We start from the raw sequence: 24,456 nt of genomic DNA on the forward strand, positions 1-24,456 counted from the left end.
CTAACAGGTCTGTTGGTCCTCATTTTCTCTCTCCCTCCCTTATTAAAGAGTGGGATAACATTTACTACCTCCGTCTGCAGGAACTATTCCAGAATTTTTCAAAGTTTTAGAAGATCATCAATGCATTCACTAACTCCATAATTATGTCTTTCAACATTTCTGACATAAATATCAATTCCTGGGACTTACCAACTTTCTGCCCACAAGTTTCTCCAACACAACTGTCCTGTTAATGCTAATTCCCTTCAAATCCCCATTCTCCTTAAATCTCTTGGATATCTAATCCTGGAAGATTGCTTGTATCTTTTTCACTGAAGACAAACACAAAGTGATCATTCAGCTTCTCTGCTATTGCTCTACTCTGCATCATAAATTCTCCTAAACTAGTCTGTAACGCACCTACGTTTATCATAGTCAAACATTTCTTCTTGACATACCCACAGAAGTTTCTACAGCCCATTTTTATATGTATTGCTAGATTACAATCATAATCTAGCTCCACTTTATTTATTCATTTCTTGCCCCATTATAATATCTATCAACCTAGAACATCTCCAACGGTTACACATTACGTTTTCCCAAGAACCCCATCAAACACATGACTTTCTAGCAAAATAAATCCTTTCTAACATCATACTTTTATTTTTATAAGCTCCACTCATCTCTGACAGTCCTTTGGCACATACCATTTGGCATTTTTTCAAACTTCAGTAGGACGCTCAATCCCATGATCGATTTGGCCATCTAATTTTGGATAACCATGACTAAATTCCTCTAGCGCCCATCCTCTCTACAACTGTTACTTTTCAAAGCACATATACATATTTGTAATATCTAGTGGAGCAGATGAGAGACAGAGCAGAGCTGAGCGGGCTAGAGGCATAGAGCAGAGCATGGATGGCTTTAGGGCTGGGGACAGGTGCAGGCAGTCAGCGGCTTGTAAGGCTGGTCAGACCACATGTAGAAGCCCCCTGTGCTGATTTACTACAAAATAATGTTCATCTGTAATCTGTTTATCTGACTGTAATGTTTATCCTTTCAACTTTTTTCCTTATTTTCTAACTTATACAATGAATCACTGTAAGGTAATGAAACCTTTTTTTTTAATTCCTCTATTTTGTACCTAAGATTTGTACGAGGTACTTTGTACCTAAGACGGTGCCATGAGGCGTGACATTGTCAACTTTTCACTGTACTCCTACACTTAGGTACACATGACAGTAAACTTTATTCTAACAATTGAGCACAACAGCCAGAAATCTGCAGAAATCTTACTACTAGCAAATTGGGGTATAATTCATCCATAACCAAACAAACGGCTCACACTGACATGTTTGGCACTGGCAGCACTGCTACCTTTATGAAAACCACTTCTTGATAGTTTGCAGAAGCCTTTGAGATAAATGTAACACCTCATTTTACAGAGCTGCTGCTGAAGTCTGGGCTACGGCTTGAATGTAAAGCAGCCCATGATATTTCAGATATAATGCTGCATGATACCAAGGTTATGCAAACAGGATAAAATATTTATTTTCAAACAGAACAAATAATGCTCTACAAAACAATAAAATCCATCATTAAGACCTAATGAAGTGACCCAAGTCGGTCCTATCTTGGTAAGCACACAGTATCTGTTAAATAAAACCACTTAAAATGACCACCAACAACAGACTTTTTGATGCAGTTTTAGTTAACTAACAACTCCCGCTCTGTGCTGCAGTGTAAATGAGGTGGTTTAAAATTAATCCACCTGGTGCCTGGAGCTATTTAAAATGGAGCAGCTGCAGACACCAATAGGGAGGGAAAAAACCTATCACTCTCCTACATGCAAACAAATACCAACAGCATCATGGAAATTTTACCCTTGAAGAGTTCAATAAAAAGGCAGCAATAACATGGGCTTGAATGCCAATAAGATACAATGCTAACAACATGCAGTGGTGCTGACATTAAACAGCCCCAAAATCAAATAAATGCAAGTCAATGAGTATGAGTCAACATACAGGCTACTCATTAATGATGTCAAGTTTTTATTAATTATACAGATATAATCACAGATATCAAGCTAAATATTGGTTTAATTCATTCACCATACAGTAATTGCAAATGCAATTAGTACGTTCTGCAGTTACTTGGCACAGCTGCAAGAGCAACGGCACATTGCACAAAGTAAGTATTCATAGTCTTAATAGTGACTTTTAAATTTTATAGATGGGACGTGTTTGGGAGAAGGTGGCGAAGAAGGAAAATTATGAAGCAGGAGCAGTAGGCATGACCAGGACAGCAGTGGTAAATGGTTTGATTGAGAATGGTAGCAACATCATCACCTTCCACACTTGCTGTAAAGGAGCAGAGCAGATGGAAGATTTTCGTAAGGGGAACTAAAAAGTGAGGGTGCAGGGACTTTAATGAGTGTTCAAAGTGGAAAAAGATAGCAATAAGTCTCGCAGGTGCTAACAAAAAGAGGAGGAAACAGTAGCAAACTAAAAGAAGTAACACAGTAGTAAACTTAAAGGGATAGGGAAACCATGAGATTCTGGGGGTAGAACAATAAATGTGTGGAGGAGCAAGAGATGGTAAGAGACACTTTTTAAAAGATTATCCTAATGATTCCCATTCTCACCACATGCCCCAAACAACCTGCATTAATTAAATGAGCTCTTCAGCAATATCACATTCAGCTATTAAAAAGGGACAAAAATGTACCAGAAGCAACTAGAGTCAGAGACAAAACAGTGACATGAAGACATCAAAATCAAGTATAGGAAGAGTGTTTTCATTAATTTAGTGCACGCAATTCCACAAAAGATCAGTTTTATCTGTTCATTCTAATATAGTGAATAAAGAAATAACAAAAAATACCAAGATGAAAAATTCTCAAACATGCAATATACCAAGGCCTAAACAGTAGGAAATTTAACTACTAGTTAGCACTTTAGGTTATTCTCAAAAATCTTCTTGGGTCGGCAAAAACTGCTCTGCTTAAAACAAAGCTTCAAACAAACTGAAATCAGTAGTTCAAGCACTCAAGTATAAATTCTACCAGAATGACTAATCCTGTCTCATTGTATGCACAAAAGATTTAAGTTTTAGAAATGTTCTACACATGCCAAAGTTGGTGAATTAGTATCAATTCTTCATATCAAACATTGATTTTAGTGCATTCAATTGTTGATCTTTAAAAACGTTTAACACTGATGTTTAAAAATGCCCAAATTGAAAGAGAAACCACATGTAATCTGCTTGCTCCAACCCGATCTTCAGCTCCTATTTCCTGGAGGCAGATGATGAGCTATGCTTCCATCTAAAATCAATATCTCACTCAAATTGCCATTTTTCAGGTATAATCCTAACTATCTATCAATCAATCCGACCAAGGTTCAGAACACAGTTAGATTAGAACATAAAAAACAGGAGTACATCATTCAGTCCATTGAGCTGGGTTAATATCAAACTTCAAAAACTTATTTGCTGCACACAACTGTAGAAGGGTTCAATGATTTGCTCACCAATAGCTTCCAAATCTTGTGCTGTATCACCACAGAGAAAATTCCAACATTTTATTCTCCTGCCCTATGTATCAATCTGGTGCATGACAATGTAAATTTTGTCATTCTTCAGCATAAAGGCTCAAACTAACAAGATTTCTCTGAACTTAACCAATCTGTTCTTCAACAGCTTATTTTATACCGTACATATTAGTCCTGCAGAACATCTCAGGGCTCCGTGCATGAATGTTACCAAACAACATTTGACATTGAGCCACAAAAGGAGATATCAGCTCAAAAAAAATCAAAAACTTGGTCAAAGATTAGATCTAAAGAGATTTAAACAAAAAAATACATTTACCCACATAATGCTTTAATGAAGATCTACTGCTCAGGTTGCTATTGGAGTTGTTGGTTGGTTTGTTGAGCTGACCAGTTTTCTTGCAAATGTTTCATCTCCCTACAAGGTGACATAGTCAATGCTGTTGAAGTGCTGTTGTTCTGTCCCACTCTGAATTTATATGGCCCAGTCTGTCACAGTGAGCAATCCGTGACAAACTGGGCCATATAAATTCAGAGCTGGACTGAACAACAGCACTTCAACAGAGGCTACACTGCACTGACTATGTCGCCTAATAGGGAGATGAAACATTTGCAAGAAAACCGGTCAGCTCAGCGAACTAACCAACAACTCCAACACTTAGCTGCACTTTGAAACACATGCTCCCAAATACTGGTAATATTATAAACCTTCATCACACAAACTCCATTGGTTCCCTGTTGCTATTTACTGGTAATATTATAAACCTTCATCACACAAACTCTATTGGTTCCCTGTTGCTACACCATAATCTCATCACTAACTTGAAGAAACCACTTAATTGTCATATTAAACAACCTTCATGACTTATCCCAGCAGAGGTCAATCTTCCAGCAAATAGGCTTCCAGCTCTCTTTCCTTGAATGCATCGTAGCGAGGCAGTTTCCATTATCTTACTAAGCCTACTGCCAACATCTACATCTTTATTGGTGGATAGCTTGAGACATGAATTACGGTTTAGCAGAGATTACATGTGGCGTAAAACAAATTCTCGTGGTATTTTTGTAGTCATTATACCCCACTTTGTTGCACCTTAAATCAAGTGTAAAATTAAGAGGCTTTTTCAAATTAAGAAAATGTTTAGAAATAGGAAGACACCAAAATGCAAATACAGAACTAACCAATAAAAAAAACACTAGATGAAAAATATCCTCTTAAGAACAAAATTTTTGAACAGTTTGTTGATTTTCAAAATTTGTTCATGGTATGTGAGCATTGCTGACCAGGGCACTATTTATTGCCTGCCCCCAATTACCCTTGAGAAAATAGGTGAACTTCCTGGAACCACTGTAGGCCTTGGGGTGCACAGACACCCACATTGCTGTTAGGAAGGAAGTTGCAGGATTTTTATCTAGCAACAGTGAAGGTATGATGAGATAGTTCAAAGTCAGAATTGGGCGAGACTTGAATGGGAATGTGCAAGTGGTGATACTTCCATACATCTTGAACCATAGTCTTTCTAGATAGTGGAGGTTTCAGATTTAGAAAGCAGTGTTAAAGGAGAGTTACTGAGTTCTACATAACTGTTCAGTTTTAATTCTATATTTTCATGCATCTCTGCCTAACAGAGCTCAAGTCAAAATATGATCATGTTTTTGATGCGATTGCTGCCAAGAGGCCAACATTAATACCAGGCAGACACCTAAAGCATGCTTACAAGTGTGCCTGAAAAAATTGAGAGGTTCACCTATAAAAGTAAAACCTTATTTTCTTCAACGTAGACACTGCCCATCCTCCAAAATTATAATACAATAATCAAAAAGATGCTGAAATTCATAGAATAAATTCAATAATCTTTGAACAGAGATGGGAGGAACTGCAGATGTTGGAGACTATGAGATAACATGGCGTAGAGCTAGATGAACGCAGCAGGCCAAGCTGGATCAGAGGAGCAGGAAGGCTGATGTTTCGGGCCTAGATCCTTCTTCAGAATAAGGAGGAAGGGTCTGGTCTCGGCTCAAAACGTCAGCCTTCCTGCTCCTCGGCCTGCCGTGTTCATCTAGCTCTACACCTTGTAATCTTTGAACAGACTTCACTTTGAAATGCATTATGTTTAGTGACAATTAGGAAAACTGTATCAAGATCCAATGTGTTATAACACTTGCTCCTTGAGAATATCTAATTAAATAAATAGTTCGAGGGCATGGAGAACTAATTTTCAGAGAGAAACATTTAAAAATCCCTAGAAGTTAATGGAAGTCTTGCCAAAAACTGCGAAACCAATTTAATTGTCTGCCATTAGCACATCATGATAATTTTTTCTCCCTAGAATCTTGCTATGCAATACGTAAAAGTAAGCTGCTTACATCTTGAGAGGTGTCCATACACATGGTGCATTAGGTGCTGGTGTCTGTACAGAATGGGGTCCAAATAGTCAAACGCAAAATAAAGTATTAATGACATTTCATGGTTAATACCAGTTTAGTTGCTTATTGCTTTTAGTAATTGATGCTCAAAAGTCTTGAGTTCATATTCTACCAGTGGCAAGTTGTGAAATTACATGCCATAGTTTCTCAGTTGCAAAAATGTACCAGCTCATTAATGTGCTCAAGACTCTTTCTCTATTCTTAACAAAATGCATAATCTCACAATTTCCCACATTATATTCCATCTACGATGTTTTTACCCACTTGCTTAATCTGTCTATATCCCTCTGCAGATTCTATCATCCTTCCCACTTGCCTTCCCATCTATTTTTGTTTCATCTGCAAACTTAGCTGTAGTACATTCATTTCCTCAAAGTTATTAATAAATGTTGTCAATAATTGCAGCCTCAGCTCTGATCGTTGTGACACTGCTAGTTACAGGACGCCATCCTGAAAATGGTACTCTTATCCCAATTCTCAATCTTCTATTAGTTAGCTAATTGTCTATCCATCCTAATATGCTACCTCCAACACTATCAGGTCTTTTCTCGGGTGGCCCAACGAGTGGTACCTTATTTAAAGTCTTCTGAAAATCCAAATATATTACAGCTACTGCAATCCTTTTGTGTATCGTATTTGTTAGCGCCACAAAGAAGCCTAGTGAAATAACAGACATGACTTCCCCTTGATGAAGCCATCCTGATGCTGCCTGACTCATATGTATTTCCAAATGTTCTGTTATTACATCCTTTAAAACACATTAACATTTTCCTAACAGCAGACATTAAGCTAAAAGGCCTAGAGTTACCTGTTTTTGTCTCTTTCCCTTTCTAAATAAAGGTTTAAATTGGCAGGTTTCTAATATTCTGGGACTCTTCCAGAGTCTAAGGATTCCTGGAAGACTACTGCCATCTCTGTAGCTATGTCCTTTAATATACTAGGATGCATTCAATCACGTCCAGGGACTTATCAGTCTTTGGCCTGATTAGCTTCCCCAGCACCTTTGCTCTGGTCACAATTATCGCGTTTAATTTCCTTTCCTCCTTTCACCTCTTGAACATTTAGTAATTTAGGAATGCTATTTGTGTCTTCTGCTCTGAAGACTGATGCAAAGTACTTATTCAGCTCCTCTGCTATTTCTCAATCCCTGATTATTTCTCTAGCTTCATTCTCTGAAGGGCCTATGTTCACTTTGGCTTCTGTCTTCTTTCTTCTGCCTCTAATCCAATAGTATGCCACTTTGGGAGGGCCATTAAGATACAGTAGTAACATATCCTTTGGGCCAGGAGGCCTAACTTCTCATCCTAACTTCTCCATAGTTGTGTAATAACAATTGCAAACAAGTTGATTAGTAATAGCAATCTATTTTGGTGTTCAGACATCCTGATGAAAATGATTTCAAGTGGTACCGATGAAAAACAACTACTCTGATGTTCTTTGTGCCTACTAACAGTTGCATTGTTACACTTAGAGAAACAATTTACGCAACCTTAAATAGTCTTACTATCTTAGATTCTAATCAACAACCAATTCATCAGCAACATAAAACAATTAGAACAATATCTTTTTTAATCCATTTCTAAACCTTAATAACTTTATTCCATTCATAGGATGCGAGCATTGCTCACTTGTCCAGAGAGAAGGGTCCCGACCCGAAACATCAACTTTCCTGCTCCTCTGGTGCTGCCTGGCCAGCTGTGCTCCTCCAGCTCCACACTGTGTTATTGCTCATTGTGTTATTGTTATTGATGGCCTTCATTGTCTGAATGTACAGATATTAAGGTTCAGCCACATTTAGAGTACTGCGTACAGTTCTGGTTGCCACTTTACCAAACGCACGTGGAGGCTTTGGAGAGGGTGCAGAGGAGATTCACCAGGGCGCGAGCTATGAAGAAAGGTTGAGTAGATTAGGATTATTTTCATTAGAAAGACAGAGATTGAGGGGGAACCTGATTGAGGTTTACAGACAAGATGGATAGCATGAAGTTTTTTCCCCCCAGAGTGGGGGACTCAATTACTAGGGGTCATGAGTTCAAAGTGAGAGGAGGAAAGTTTATAGGAATTATGCGTGGAAAGTTCTTTACACAGAGGGTGGTGGGTGCCTGGAACGCGTTGTCATCGTGCCATTTTGCTGCTAGCTGATATTCGTGTATTCTGATGGCTAGTTTCCTTCCTGTCTGTCCGATGTAATGTTTGTGGCAGTTGTTGCATGGTATTTTGTAAACCATGTTCGTTCTGCATGTTGTGGGAATGGGGTCTTTAATCCTTTAAGTGGTTGCTGTAGAGTGGCTGTGAACCTGTGGACTACCATGATTCACAGTCCAGGTGATTGAGGTGATGGGATTGCTATCAAAGGATATCAATTGATATTAAAGGAGCCTTGGTAAGTTGCTGCAGTACATCGTGTACATGGTAGTCACTGCTGTCATTATGTCAGTGATGAAGGAAGTGAATGTTGATAGAGGTAGACAGGGCGTCATTTAAGTAGGTTACATTTTCCTTGGTGGTGTGCAGTTTGAGCTGTACCCATCCAGGCAAATAATAAGTACTGCATCATACTCTTGACTTGTGCCTTGATGGAGAACAAGCATTCGGAAGACAGCAGCTGAGTTATTAGCTGCTAAATTCCTAGCCTTATATATCCATATACACCTTGAGCTTCACAGTTTTTAAGGCAAAGAATTCAAAAAATTCATCATCCTCCATGTAATGGTGATTTTGTCAACAACCATAACACCTGAAAAGGAGTACAATATTTCTGTATTGTCTATAAATGTCTCCTCAAAAAGGTCCTTTATAAGACTATCCAAAGCACTGCAGACACAGAATAGGACAAGTGATGTCAGAATAATATGGTTCACCACTATGGTGAGGAAGATGCACTCAGTTCCCTTAATATGGGAACATAAGAACATAGGAGCATAAAAACTAGGAACACAACTAGGCCATCTGGCCCTTCAAACCCTCTCTGCCATTCAATAAGATCATGGCTGACCATTCTGTGGTCTCAGTTCCACTTACCCACACTCACCATAATCCCGAATTCCTTTATATTCAAAAAAATTATTTATCTTAGCTTTAAAAACATTCAATGAGGAAGGCTCAACTACTTCATTGGGCAGGGAATTCCACAGATTCACAACCCTTTGGGTGTACAAGTTCTTCCTCCATTCAGTCCCAAGTCTGGTCCCCCAAATTTTGAGGTTATGTCCTCTTGTTCTAGTTTCACCCACCAGCAGAAACAACCTCCCTGCTTCTATGTTAACTATTGCCTTTGTAATTTTATACATTTCTATATGATCCCACCCTCATTCTTCTAAATTCCAATGAACATAATCCCAGTCTACTCAGTCTCTCCTCATTAGTTAATCCTTTCAACTCCAAAATCAACCTAGTTAATCTCCTCTGCACCCCGGCCTGTGCCACTATTATGTTCTTTCTCAAGTGAGGAGACCGAAACTGCATTCAATACTCCAGGTGTAGCCTCATAAGCGCCCTATACAGCTGCAACATAAACTCCCTGCTTTTAAACTCAATCCCTCCAGCAATGAATGACAAAATTCCATTTACCTTCTCAATTAGCTGTTGTACCTGCTAACCAACCTTCTGCAATTCATGCGCAAGGACACCCAGGTCCCTCTGCACAACAGTATGTTGCAATTTTTGAACTGTTCAAACAATAGTTCTTTTTACTGTTATTCCTACCAAAATGGATGACTTCACATTTATCAACATTGTCCTTGATTTGCCACTCAAACTATCTATATCCCTTCTCGCTGAACATTAAAGTAAATTTAAGGCCACAGTGGACATCAAATACTTCGTCATGAAACCTCACTGTTTCTAAATTCTTCACAAGAACGAAATAAAAATTCACATAATCCTTGAAAAAAAATGTGGAAATGCTTTCTCTTGCAGTATTATAATACTCAGCAATCCCACTTTCAGCCATAAACTCAAGCCAGGAACAATGATCAATTATTCCTTTCTGACTGCTCTGAGGAACCTTGAAGCATCGTAAATGCAATATGACACGAGAGGTCCATCTTGAACATTGTTGAGATTTATTAGGAACCAGCAATATTCCACTCCCTCGTCCCAACATTCAGGTTTTGAAAGCACAAGTTTTCTCTAGATATACACCTTTCATTTCCCAGCCTCAGGGGACAGCTTCAAGCTAAAATTGTACGCCCTGTTATCATTTAAAAAAAAAACATACACCTACAACCCCCGACATCCCCTTGGCTAGAAAATTTTAAGAATTTATACATCATCCTTGCCTGCTGTGATCCAGGGAGGTGATACACTAAAACTGGTTTCTTCCCACTGATCTAGCTCATTAAACACTGCTTTCCGTGCAGCACACTACTGGAGAGCAATAACTGTCAGTTATAAGCACCAACCCTGAGAAAACATTGACAAAGTCTGGTCAAACAAAAAACAAATTATAAACAACATTTTATGTTTTTTTAAAAATGTAATTACATGAATTCCATCGACTTATTCATGACATCCCCTTATCAGTCTCCAGACCGCAGAAACAGACTTCATTACCATCTCTCATTGCTCTTGATTATTCCAAAAAGGCTTCAAGAGTCACAATAAAAGCTTACTAACAGCTTTCTGTCCCTTTGCAGTTACCTTGAAAGGCTACTTCTTAGTGATAAACAAGTGGAGGCTGCATGTTGCTCTTTACTTTGGGTGGCATGGTGGCTCAGTGGTTAGCACTGCAGCCTCACAGTGCCAGGGACCTCGGTTTGATTCCGGTCTCAGGCGACTGTCTATGTGGAGTTTGCACATTCTCCCCATGTCTGCATAGGTTTCCTCCCACAGTCCAAACAGGTGCAGGCTAGGTTGATCGGCCATGCTAAATTGCCCGTGGTGTTCTGGCTAAAGGGGGATGGGTCTGGGTGGGATGCTTCAAGGGGTGGTGTGGACTTGTTTTGTCAAAGGGCCTGTTTCCACACTGTACAGAATCTAATCTTAACTTCACCTGCAGACTGGAAATTAATAGCTACATGAGCTGCCATTTTACCATCCCCCAAAGATATACTGAGCAATACCTTTAGAGACCAAAGCATGGAGAGTCATACATTTGTATCACAAAGGCTAACTAACTTGAAAATAATGTGTTATGCCAAAACACACATCTTTAATAAGTACTGATCTAAAAAAAAGAACTTCGGGTCTAGGCCCGAAATGTCAGCCTTTCTGCTCCTCTAAAGCTGTTTGGCCTGCTGTGTTCATCCAGCTCTACACTTAGTTAACTTAGTGTTTCACAGCTTTGCAGCACTACCAAATGACACCAGTGGAAAACAAAACAGGTGACAAGTGTTAGACCCTTTTGAACCTCTTGCTAATACTACTTTATTGGCAAATCTTGAAAGTAAAAGCAGTAGGCACCTGTTGATCAAGTGATTTTGTATGGTGTTTGAAGCTTTAGGGCTCAAGTGGCATGTGCAAAGTGATACAAGAACAATGATATGAACAGTATGAATAGTGATATAAGAACAATGAAATAGGAAAATATGAACTAAATGGTACAGCTTTACGGAACGTGAAAGAACGGAGACCCTGGGAGTATATGGAAAGCAAGGACTGATCAAGGATAGCCAATATGGCTTTGTGAGTGAGAAATTGTGTCTCACTAAATTGATTGAGTTTTTTGAGGAAGTGATAAAGAAAACTGTTCAGGGCAGAGCAGTAAATGTTGTCTACATGGACTTCAGCAAAGTATTCAAAAAAGTTCCACCTGGTAGACTAGTTAGCAAGGTTAGATCACGTGAGATCTGGGGGAGCTAGTGAACTGGATACAAAATTGGCTTGAAGGTCGGAGACAGAGGATGGTGGTGGAGGGCTGCTTTTTGGATTGAAGGCCTGTGACTAGCAGTGTGCCACAAGGATCAGTTCTGTAGCCACTGCTTTTGACATTTATATAAATGATGTGGATGTGAATACAGGAAGTTTAGTTGGTAAGTTTGCAGAAATCACCAAAATAGGTGGTGGAGTGGACAGTGAAGAAGGTTACATCAGAATACAACAGGATTTTGATGGGATGGGTCAATGGGCCAAGGAGTGGCAGATGGAGTTTAATTTAGGTAAATAAAGGTGTTGCATTTAGGTAAAGCAAACTCCAGCAGGATTTAGAAACTTAATATCATGGCCTTGGAGAGTATTGCTAAACAAGAGACCTAAGGATTCAGGTGCACAGTTCCTTACAAGTGGAGCCACAGGTAAACAGGGTGGTGAAGGTGTTAATCAGAATATTAAGGAAAGGAGTTGGGATGTCGTGTTGCAGCTCTACAAGACATTGGTTAGGCTACTTTTAGAATATTGCACACAATTCTGGTTTCCATTTTTATGGAGGTTTATAAGATTATGAGGGGCATGGATAAGAAAAATAACCAAGATCTTTTTCCTAGGGTGAGGGAGTCCAAAACTACAGACTTAAGGTGGAAGAGTGAAGATTTAAAAAAGGGCCACGTGGATAACTTTTTCATGCAAAGCATGGCACATGTATGGAACCAGCTGCCACAGGAATTACATCATTTAAAAAGGGATTTGGATAGATATATGAATAGGAAAGTTTCGAGGGATACAAGCCAAATGCTGGCAAATGGTCAGACTGGGATGTCTGGTTGGTGTGGACAAGTTAGACCAAAGGGTCTGTTTGCGTGTCTTTTAATGACTCTAAGTCTTTGAAGTCAACATGACAAGTAGAAAAGGCTGTTTAAGAGAACAAAACAGAGCAGATCCCGATGCAACAGGGCTTGAAAAGGAACAGCCACAGAAAAATAAATAAAGATTCAGTGACATGTCAAAATCAGAGGGAGGAGCTGCTGAACTCAAGGCTTTTAAAGACAGTTACACAAACTGGCATTCAATAATTCCCTCTTATCTTTATGGAGTGCTACCTGAAAAAGATACGTAAGTACCCAAAATGATGCTAGCAGAAAGAAAGAAGCTAAATGGTCAGTGGTTGAACAGTGTGATTTTAGGCTTCAGGTTTATTTCTGATTCATCAGTCAATAGAGTAACAAATAGAAGGAACAAATAGAAGGATAAGACACTTCAATGCTGAGGAATGCCGACAATTCCATGGGGGAATTCCAGTACAATTTTTGCATTCTGAACCACAGTGTAATTTCTTAATACAGTCCCTTGCACCTTACATGCATGCAAACAGTGTGAATGGGTCATATCAGACAGCAAAGGAGAACCAAGCCAAACTTTCTCCTTGGTGCACCTTATTCTCTAATCAGTACTGAGTTCTTAATACTACTGAAAACAATGGTTTATCTGGAGAAAAACAGTCAGAGTTAAATCCACATGCAACAGTGAGAGAAGACTGGATGGGCTGCTGATGCATTCTTTTGAACATAGGAGACTATGGGGAGATTTCATTGAGGTGCATAAGAATACTAAGAGATGCAAATTGGAAAGATTTGTTGCTATTATCAGAGAAATCAATAATTAGGAGGCATAAGCTTAACTAGTAGAAAACTGAGGAGTGTGAGGAGATAACAAGGTGTACAAGCTGGATGAATACAGCAGGCCAAGCAGCATCTTAGGAGCAGGAAAGCTGACATTTCAGGCCTAGACCCTTCTGAGGAGTCTTCTTTTCACTCAGAAGGTCTGGAGCTCAAAACGATTGCAGAAGCCGAAACCCTCATCATATTCACAAAAACCATATCAAGCGCTAACCCAGTGTCATCGCCTACAGGGCTTACAATCAATGGCTGGAAGGTGGGATTAGATGAGACAGCATTTTCTCGGGGCTGCCAGAGGCCGGATGTATTAAATGAGCTCCACTTCTGCTGTTAATCTTTTTGTTTTCCTCAACTGTATTAACAGAGAAATAGAATTTTTTAAATGTTTTCAAAGTTATGTTCAACCTTTGACAGCAAAGAGTTTCACAAGGATCCACATGGCAGACTGCATAGCACAGTTAAACCACATGGAGTCCAGGGAGAACTAGCCACTTGGATACAAAATTGGCCTGAGGACAGGAGATAGAGGGTGACAGTGGAGGGTTGCTTTTCAGACTGGAAGCCTGGGGCCTGCAGTGTGTTGCAAGGATCGGTGCTGGGTGCACTGCTTTTTGGTTGTTTTATAAAATATTGAAGGAATGATTAATAAGTGCGCAGATGACACCAAAATTGGGAGGTGGAGTGGATGGAGAAGGTTATCTCAGAGTACAACGCCGTTTTGATCAGATAGGTCAATGGCCAAGGAGTGGCAGATGGAGTTTAATTTAGATAAATTTGAGTTTTGTATTATAGTACCGCCCTGAAGGGTAGTGCTAAACAGGAGACCAAAGGATTCAGGTGCACAGTTCCTTACAAGTGGAGCCACAGGTAGACAGGGTGGTGAAGGCAGCAGGATTTGTGCATTAATAGTCAGGTCCTGGGAACAACTGCCGAACAAAGAGAACTCAGGATGCAGATTTATCATTCTTTGAAGGTGGAGTCACAGGAAGAAGGAATTTTGTACATTTGCCTTTATTGGGCAGGGCATGGAGTAGAGGAATTGGGATGTCATATTTGGTTGTACAGGACATTGGTAAGACCACCTTTAGAGCACTGTTCAATTCTGGACTTCCTGTTATATGAAATATGTTGTTAAACTTGAAAGGGTTCAGAAAAGATTGACAAGGATGGTGCCATGGTCGGACAGGAGAGGCTGATATAGGCTAAGACTTTTTTTCCCTGGAGCATCAGAGGTTGAGAGGTTACTTATAGAGGTTCATAACATCCTGAGGGACATGGGTAGGGTGAATAGCCAAGGTCTTTTTCCCCAGAGTAGGGGTGTCCAAAACTAGATGGCATGGGTTTAAGGTAAGAGGGGAAAGATATATTTCCAAGAGGCCTTCACCTCATGGTATTATCTCTGGGCTGCTAATCCAGAGACCTAGACGAAAACCTGGGGACCCAGGTTTGAAACCTGCCATGGCAGATGGTGGAATCTGAATTCAATAATCCGAAAAACCTGGGTCACCAGTGTCCTTTAGGGAAGGAGACTATTATTCTTACCAGGTCTGACTTGCATGTGATTCCAGACCCCAGCAATGTGGTTGATTCTTAACTGCCCTCTGGGCAATTAGGGACCAGCAATAAACATTGGCCTAGCCAATGACTGCCTTGTCTCATGAATGAATGAATAAGTTAAAAAAAAAGGATCTAAGAGGCAATGCTTTCACGCAGAGGGTGGTGCATGTATGGAATTAGCTGTGGGAGGGCGTGATGGAGGGATATGGGCTAAATGTTGGCAAATGGGACCGGATCAATTTAGAATATCTCGTCAGTCTGGATGACTTGGAGTGATGGGTCTGTTTCCGTGCTCTAAAATTCCATGTCTCTCAACATTAGTTTTGACTCAAGTGGAACAATGTGTTGAGTTCTGGGCACCTTACTATGGTAGAAAGATGTCAAGACCTTGGAAAGGCATAGAAAAAGGATTTACTGGAATTTATACCATGGATAAAGAGACTTCAGTTACTTGGTGAAATTAGAGAAGCCGGGTCGAGATCGGGGTTTCGAGAACTGCTTTGAAAATCTCATGGAGGAACCATTTCCGGTAGGACAGCATCAAAAGCATACATTTAAAGTGATTAGCAAAAGATTAATAAGTAACAAGATTTATTTTCTTTTGCACAGTGAACTGTAAAAACATCAAACTTACACAGTCTGAAATAGAGATGCAAATAGATTCAATGGCAACATTCAAAAGAGTTTATTAAGGTAGCTCTATCAAAGAATTAACACCAACCCAATGTGCTGAATGACCTCCTTTTGTCCAATATCATTCTTTAAATGCTGTGCTCTCCTGAACTTTGTTAATATTCTTATTCATCAAATTTCTAAATTTTGCATAATCTGAAAAAATTGAAGTAATGCCCTTGATGTCAGTACATATCTGAAAAGTATCAAGGTTAAAACACCAACCCCTGGGAAAGATCACTTTATACATCATCCTACCCCTAGTATGAGAAAATAACTTTTTTTACTCCTCATATTCACAGATACATTAGGTTTCAAATGGAACTCTGGTTCTCTCTCCACAAATGGTACCAGATCTGTTGACTATTCCAACACTTCGTGTTTTTAAACCTTCACAAACACTCTGCTTTTTGTCCCTCAATTTCTTATTCACATTGCCACTATTCCTATAATTCATTAGATTGATTTACAAAATTAAAGCCATGTGGTACTTTATCAAACAGCTTTTTCAAAGTCCATATAGATGGTAAACCTAAGAGAGATATGTTAAACCATATTCCTAAACCTGAGAGAGATATGGAAAATTGTAGTTAGAACCTTCCCTTACTTCCCTCAAAACCATAGGATACAACTCACGTGGACTTCCTTTTCTACTTTGAGGATTGCCAATCTTTTAATTGTCTTGGGACATTTCATTACTTTAAAGCTGTTAAATAAATACAAGTTACATGCAAATATAGGAATTCAGAGCAAGAATTGCACACTTCACTCCTCAAATCCATTCCCTCATTCCATTTAATCTTGGCTGATTCCGATTACTCCACAATCCTGCCTATTTCCAACAAGCCTTCACTGTCTGTCTTATCAATAATCTATGTCCTGCCTTACACATATCATAAATCTCTGCTTCACTACCTTTTGGGGAAAAAAAAGACAACTTTCTATCTGGAAAAAAATTCTCATTTCTGACTTAATTGTCATTGTTTCCGATTTATCTATTTTCAGCCTGTCCATTATTGCTATCACTGCCTCATTTTACTGCTATATTTGAAACATTCTCTGCTCTCATGAAGGTGAATGCAAAGTACTCAATTTACACCTCAATTATATCCAATGCCTCCAGAAGAAAATCTGTAATGATGCCACCCTTCCTTTGACTACCATTTCATTGTTTATTGGTTTAAAGATGACTTTTGGATCTCCTCTTACATTCATCATCAATTCATTCCTTCTCTTTGCCTCTCTTATTCTCTGTTTGGATCTCCTCTATTGCATGAAATGCAAATTTTACCTTGGCTCACTGTCTGGCCTAGGAACCAGGGATACCACAAACAGTAAGTCTGTTGGTGGCAAAACATCCATTTCAAGCAAGCATCAGCTTGGTTTCACAAATAGGAATTTGATACTTGATTTGTTTCCTTAAGATGCATATCCGATTATCTTATTTAACAGCTATTATCATGAACAGGACAGCTGTTTAACACAGTACTAAGGGGACAGTGTTTGTACTTATCCCACTGTCATGATGTTTCTGCTACATCCAGCTGTACAATAGAGCCAGTTGGAAAAGACCATAGCAATTATATTGATTGACAAAGCATAACAAATGAAAAACAGTAGAACCATTACATGGAGAATCAAAACAGGAAAAGCAGCTTTGATAATCATTTTCTGTTGCAACAGAAACAGATACATTAGTCAAAGAGCAGATGATTCTTAATGAATGCACACAGTTTCTTTGGTAAAAAATGTAACCTGTGACTTATGCCAAATGAATGCACTCAAGTACAGTGTACATAATGCAGAATTTAACAAAACAAAAAACAAAAATAAATATTTGTTACAGCTCTGGATGAAATTCCATGAGGTTAATGTTCTCAATAGAAAGTCAGCCATGGCTACAAGCTACATGTACAAATGTTAGCAAACACACCCTTACATGCAATAAAGGTAGACATGTTTCATGGGTATATGGGAACACTGTCAAATGCTGCAGCCTAAAAACCTGAGTCGTCTGAAAACTGGACATTTTTAGAATGTGCCATGCACGCATTTTTTAAATAACATTTTATTCTCTTACAATCAAATTACCTGGACAATTTGGCTGAACATTGCATGGCACTGGACTTATTACCTTTCACTCACTTGCATGCCTGCTGATTCCTGTACTCCCAACGACTTTTCTCTCCACCTGCCCCTGATTTAACCAAACTTCTCACTGCTCTAAGTGCCCAATGCAAAATTGGGCAGAATTCAAAATCCTGCAAGGATATTGCTGGATTTTGGGAGCGTACTGAAGTACTCAATACCAATATCTATAAATTTACTCTATCAGTAAGCGGCCTTTACAGAAGCTCTTTGGCCTGACACAGGATACCTTAATATTCTTTCATAAGATGTCAGCATCATTGGGAAGACCAGCATTTATTGCTCATCCTTAATTATATATGAATGCACAAAATATGAAAAGTAAGTCATTTAGCCTTTCAAACCTGCTTCTCAATTCAATAAGATCATGGGTAATTCCATAATTAATCATCCCCACCTGACCCAATGAACTTTAATCCCTTTACTTGTCAAGCATCCATCTACCCCTACATTAAAATTAGTCTAAAAAATTGCTTCGACATATCTCGAGGAAAAGATTTGAAGTTCCAAAGATTCTCAACCCTCTAAGAAAAGAAATCACATCACAGACTTGATTTTTGACTGTAGATAGTGGACAAGTTCTGGGGACAACTTGCAGGAAGCAAGTTACATGTCACAGAATTCCCAGCCTCAGACCTGCTCTTGTGCCCCCAGTAGCTGTACTACTGTTCCAGTTTAGTTTCTAAGCTAAGGATTTTGATGGTAGATTATTCAGAAATGGTGACAAATGGCTAAATTGCTATTGAATATCAAAGAGAGATGGCTAGATTCTCACCTTACCTAGCACTTGTTTTGATGTGAAAGTTGAAAGCAGTACTTTGACTTCAGAGTGTTTGTTGAAAGGGCTGACTCTCAAAATGAATTATATCCGACCCACACTGTCAGTCTTCATCCAAAACATGATTGGATGCTGCTTAACCTTTATTATAACAGAGCATAGAACAGAACAGCACAGCACTTTGGCCCACCATATTGTGCCAACCTATTATCGTAATAAAATCAATCTACCCCACGTACCCTGTATTTTACTATCCTCCATGCGTCTATTTAAGAGTCACTTAAAAGTCTCTAAAGTATCTGACTCCACTACCACTGTCGGCCGCACATTCCACATGCCCACCATTCTGTGTAAAGAACCTACCTCTGGCATCTTCCCAATACCTTCCTCCCACTTTAAAATTGTGCCCCCTCATAATAGTCATTTCCGCCCTGGGAAAAAAAAGTCTCTGACTATCCACACTATCTATGCCTCTCATCATCTTGTACATCTTTATCAAGTCACCTCTCATCCTTATGACATGTCCTATTCAAGTTGATGGTTACTGCTATTTTCTTCTGCTGACCCCAAGGGTATTACTAGTGATTGACCAAGCTAATTTAGACAACAACTTCTCATTAGACACAACATTTTTCACGTTTCCTCTTTCACAAATCTTGCAATTACAAATCATATTTTACACCATTTGAGTTGGCAAGCAATAAACAGTACTTGGGAAAGTGAAGGATACATAACAATCAAAAAGCACTTATAACTCACTTGCCTCTTGCACAACCATTTTACAACTACGTGTACAGACAGTTAAATTTCATGAGCATGTGTGAACGAACATTAAAACTACATAAAAATGATAAGTATAAAACAATTGGCTGTGTATCAATTGTGCTGTGCCTAAATTAAGATTATGAGAAATAGGAGAAACTGGCCAGTTGGCCAATAAAAGCTTCCTTTATTTATATTCCTTTACCATGCAATACAGGCCAAAATTTATTTAACTTCCAAACTATTGTCTTTGAATACTCACTGTTTTTACTTTTTTTTATTTTTGTGTTTTTGGAGAAGCTTTCATTGTATTTTTATAATTTTCGTTACTTTTCTCTCATGCTCCAATTTCTCACTGTTACAGCCATCCTTTACTGAAGTGTTTCCATTCTTCCAGCCAAATATCTCCCAGCATATTTTTGTTTTTTTCTTTCAATTTTAAATCATTTTTAACTTCTTTGCTTAACCATAGATGAAAGTCCTCCATTCTGGTCAATCACAAGCCAGCATCCTCCAGTGATCAAACAGAGATATTTGGGATAGTGCAAAGACATCCTTGAGCCACTTCCACTGTTCTCCTTGGAGTGTTCTGCTGCAACCAAGTTCTAAAAGGAAAAGTTGCCTTGGGAATCTAGTGGCAGGTATAGAAATTACATGTCCTGCCAAGTGGGGTTGGCTGTGAGTGATCATCACTTCGATGCTGCTGGTGGACTATCTGCCTTGTCACTTGATCTGAAAGATGTTGAAAAGGCACTGTGGGTGGTAATTTTCACATGCTTCGAAGTATTTGTTGTCAGTTATTCAAATCTCCAAAGCATCTAAGAGTATGGGAATCACTGCTGTTCATGGCTTTATTCTCAGGTTTGAGGTCTTAGTCCTCAAATGTTCTTTTCCTTAGTCAGCTGAAAGGCAAGCTGACCCATTGGAGGCAGTGATGAACTTTGATTTTTCTGCTGGTTTTTGCTAAAAGTAGGCTTCTAATATACAAGAAATGGTCAATATATTGATCTTAATTGACAGTAGCAATGCCTTGTGTTACAAAGTTATGTAGAGTAAACTTGAATTGCAATGCAGGAAGTGAGAATTTGTTGGTTAAAAAGATGATAAGGGAGAAGTGTGCGTGGTATCTTGAAGAGATAAAATACTTTTCTAACCTTAGAGATTTATACAGAACATATATTTAAGCAGCTGAAGGGGTACAGACAGTTCGGAAATTGAAACACGTATCAGTTGGCTGTGTGATTGGAAACCTAATGCTTGTTTTAATGTTTTGGCTGGAATCAGCCAATTAATTTAAACCAAACATTTAATGATCGAAAGCCAATTAAATTTAAATCTGATAGTTTTGACAACTTCAGGCCAATGCTATTGTAAGAAAATTGATGTGTCATTCAAGGTATACAAGGAGAGGGTTTTTGAGAGAGAGTAAACTACCATCTGAGAAATAAGCATCCAGGTCTTATAAGAAATCGCTAAGTTCTCTAAGAAAGCATCATCTATCCATAAAAGATACCACGGCACTTCTAGCTAAGAGGCCTTATGGAAGACTTCACAGAGAAAAACATCCCTGATGGCCAGATCAGTGGAAGAAAGGCGTTTATGACTTGACAACAGCAGAAGAAAGGCATGTTGACTTTGAAAGACTAAGTTTTATTTTTTTTCTTGTTACTTGGGTTATATAAGTAGGGATTTGTGTTTATTGGAACAGCATACCAGTAGAATTTATTTCAGTTAGGAAGTAGTTAAAGGAATTGTTTGGTTTGTTAGTAATTCTGTTAATTTGCTCACAGTTAAGGTTAAATAAATAAATTGTTACTTGTTACTTTATAAAAGTGAACCGCAGGGATTTTCTTTCATTTAATCTCCCTTTCTCCCCAACAGTTTAACAGGTTAGGTGAGGGGAAGCGAGCTTCACTGGGTGTTACAGGTTTAATTATTAGAAGGGGGCCTTACTCCTGCCATAACTCAGGAGCTCGTGTTTCAGTTTTAATTATCAGTGGGGTTCAACGTCCCCTTCTCAACACTTGTACTGTAAAAGTTGTTTGGAAAGAAAAGCAGCTCCAAATTACTGCACTCTAGTTGATCTGCAGAGGAAAGCTTTACATGTTACTTTGAAAGATAAGGGAAAGAATTATGCAAAGTAGAGTTTCTTGGTTCACTACTTATCCCAGATCACTAACAAAAAGCAAAATATACTGTAACTATGTTCCTAAATGAAACACCAAAGACAGAATTGTATTGGTGCAGAAAGAAGCCATATGGCTCTCTGACTGAGCATTATAACTGAGGGTTATGGGGATAAAACACAAAAATGGCACTATGTTATAGGCTATACGGATGCATAATTCCTTGTTCCTATTTATGCAAGCCAAGAATATGCATAAATTTCTCAAATTGCACACCTAGTTGAGAGAATAAACAAATTTTTGTTGTCAAAAATTTTTCCAAGGTAATGACCTCACAGCTACAGTTGACGAAAAGTACCTACATATGGGTCATCCAGCGGTTCACTTACCTGCTAAATACATGCTATACGGACTCTGTTATCAAGTGCAACTTAATGACAAAATTGAGGCAATTCAACTAATTCATTTGACTGAAAGCTCATAAGAACTCAGGCTCAAAACAGGACACTTGTTGTCCGACAGCTAAGCTGCAGTTAGTATTTATTACAAAATGCAGCAAAATCAGTTGGAGAGAATCCATAACAAAAGGATTTCAGATACAACGTTAAAATTATATCCCATATCAATGTAGTAAAATCGCATACGTCACAGTGCAGATAACATCGCAAATCTCAATGTATTAAAATTGAGAATTTTGACAAGAGTACAAAAAATTCCTTCAGAGACTAAAAGCCTCAGATTATAGAGAGAGCTTTTTGTGCACAGTGAGCTAATAAAACAACAGCACTCGATGACTTACTGCTTTTCCTTTGCTTACAGAAGGCAGGTTGGGAGGTTCCTGGCTTGACTCAGGAGGTTGTCCCCTCATTTATGAGTAAGAATATTATTGCTTCAAGTGACATTGCAAAACTTGAGAATTGTTCTAGGTTGGTAGTACAATGCAGTTAATTGGTGGGCAGGGATGTGGGGATGGGGTTGAATGTCTGAGATGCCATTCTCCTGCTGAGACATGAAACTGAAGCCAATCTACTTGTCCAGGTGATTGTAAAGGATGCCTCTATAAAGGACACAATGGTCTACATCAAGAGAGTGGCAGTGAGCAAGGAGTTGTCTAATACCCTGGCTAACATTTATTTCTCAACCAACACCACCATAAACAAATTAACTTGTCAATTTATCTCATGCATGTTTGTGGCATCTTGTGTTTGATTCATATGCATACAAAATTGACAGTAACTGATCGTCAATGTATTAAGCTATGAAGTACGTTGGGAAATGTTAAGAACACAAAAGCCTGATGTATAAATGCAAGATCATTCTTTTTATGCATTACATTCACCTGTCTTAAAAAATCCTTTTATGAACCATAATTTTCTGGAAAGGCATAAAATACAAAAAAGCAGAATAAATAAAGACGATTTTCGAATATCTGAAAAATACTCTGTTTCAAAATTAATGCTTACTTAACAAAACAGCTACCTGCATAATTCAGCAAGAGACTTTTAAATAAACGACTGGCCACTTTCTAAGAAAAGCTACACATTCTCTTTTAATAGTAACACTTTTGACTTACAGGACTTCACAATTTGAGCCATCTTATATCATTTTTCCAATATGAATCCAGGGTTACTTGCTACTGAATTCTTGTTTTTTTTAAAAGAAGTGTTAAATAAAATCACTTTTATTTATACTCCATTATTACTTCAACAATCTTAAAAGAAATTTCACAAGCCACTGAAGAGATTTGCAATGAGAAACCAAAGCAACTTTGTATAGGCCCCATTACAACTGTTTCCATATTAATCAAATAAAGAGTGAACACACTTAAATATGGACTTTAACAAGACCCCACACACATACAAATGCACTGATCTTACCCCAGTTGGTTGAAAAATTAGTCCATCCACTTCATGGCTGACTTCACGAGCAAAACTTCCTTCCAGCAGCTAAATTAGGAATGGAACAATTGAAATAGACAATTTCAATAACTAAACTGATTATCAAACAACTGGAAAAGTTATTAAGCTGCAAATTGCAGCTGATGAAAAAGATGACATTTTAATTTGATGATAGGTACTTCAAGGACCACTGAAATATTTTAGTTGAAAATAAAACAGAACAAAGTTTATCTCAATCCATGTCTAAATACCTGCCCATGGTAGATTAATAACTTCTCCCTATGTCAAGGTAGACTAAATGGTCAGAATGGTTTTATCATCATCCTGAACAGCTTGTTATTCTGAGATAAATCTAGTCCAGATAACCCATCTTTAAAAGGTCCTTGTTAGACCAGCAGTGGGAATGTATACCCGTGCTGAAAAGGCACTTACGTTCCTTGATTAAACTCCTCAAAACATACAAAATGTATAAATTAGGAGCAGAAGTAAGCCGTTTTGCCCCTCAAAATAACACTGCCATTCAGCAAGAACATGCTGACGTACTTGTGCTTTAAACACCACATAGTAAGTTTCTTTTATTCTAATATTGGATGTGGGCATTGTTGGCTAGGTAAGCATTTATTGCCCAATCCTAAGCCAGGACACAATCGTAGTTACTGTGGTTACTCGAGGGGAGGCAATGACCTAGTGGCATTATTGCTAGACTGTTAACCCAGAGACCCAGATAATGTTCTAGGGACCCAAGTTCAAATTCCACAACAGTAGATGGCTGAATTTGAATTCAAATTCAACAAAATAGCTGGCATTAAGAATCTAATGATGACCATGAATCATAGAATGATCCACTGTCAATTGTCAGAAAAACCCATCTGGTTCACTCATGTCCTTTAGGGAAGGAAACTGCCATTCTTACCTGGTTTGGTCTAAGTGTGACTCCAAACCCACAGCGATCTGGTTGACTCTTAACTGCCCTCTGATCAATTACAGATGGGCAATAAATGCAGCCTAGCCAGCAATGCCCTCATCCCATGAATGAATAAAGAAAAAAGCTGTGGTTCAGTAATCACATCT

General features: G+C 38.6%; 1 protein-coding gene across 4 annotated transcripts in view; it reads right to left on the reverse strand.

Moving 5' to 3' along the window:
• Nucleotides 1–24,456, reverse strand: part of rngtt (RNA guanylyltransferase and 5'-phosphatase) — a 376,302-nt gene that overhangs the window by 130,598 nt on the left and 221,248 nt on the right. For all 4 annotated transcript variants that reach the window (XR_009445676.1, XR_007247610.2, XM_048531774.2 and 1 more), the window contains one exon: nucleotides 23,365–23,433. Coding sequence is in view for 2 of the 4 variants with exons in the window: in XM_048531774.2 (XP_048387731.1) it covers nucleotides 23,365–23,433 (69 nt within the window). In the remaining 2 variants the exon portion in view is untranslated. The remainder of the gene's footprint in view (nucleotides 1–23,364; nucleotides 23,434–24,456) is intronic.

Source organism: Stegostoma tigrinum, chromosome 4 (assembly GCF_030684315.1).
Source record: "Stegostoma tigrinum isolate sSteTig4 chromosome 4, sSteTig4.hap1, whole genome shotgun sequence".
NCBI classification, from domain to species: Eukaryota; Metazoa; Chordata; class Chondrichthyes; order Orectolobiformes; family Stegostomatidae; genus Stegostoma; species Stegostoma tigrinum.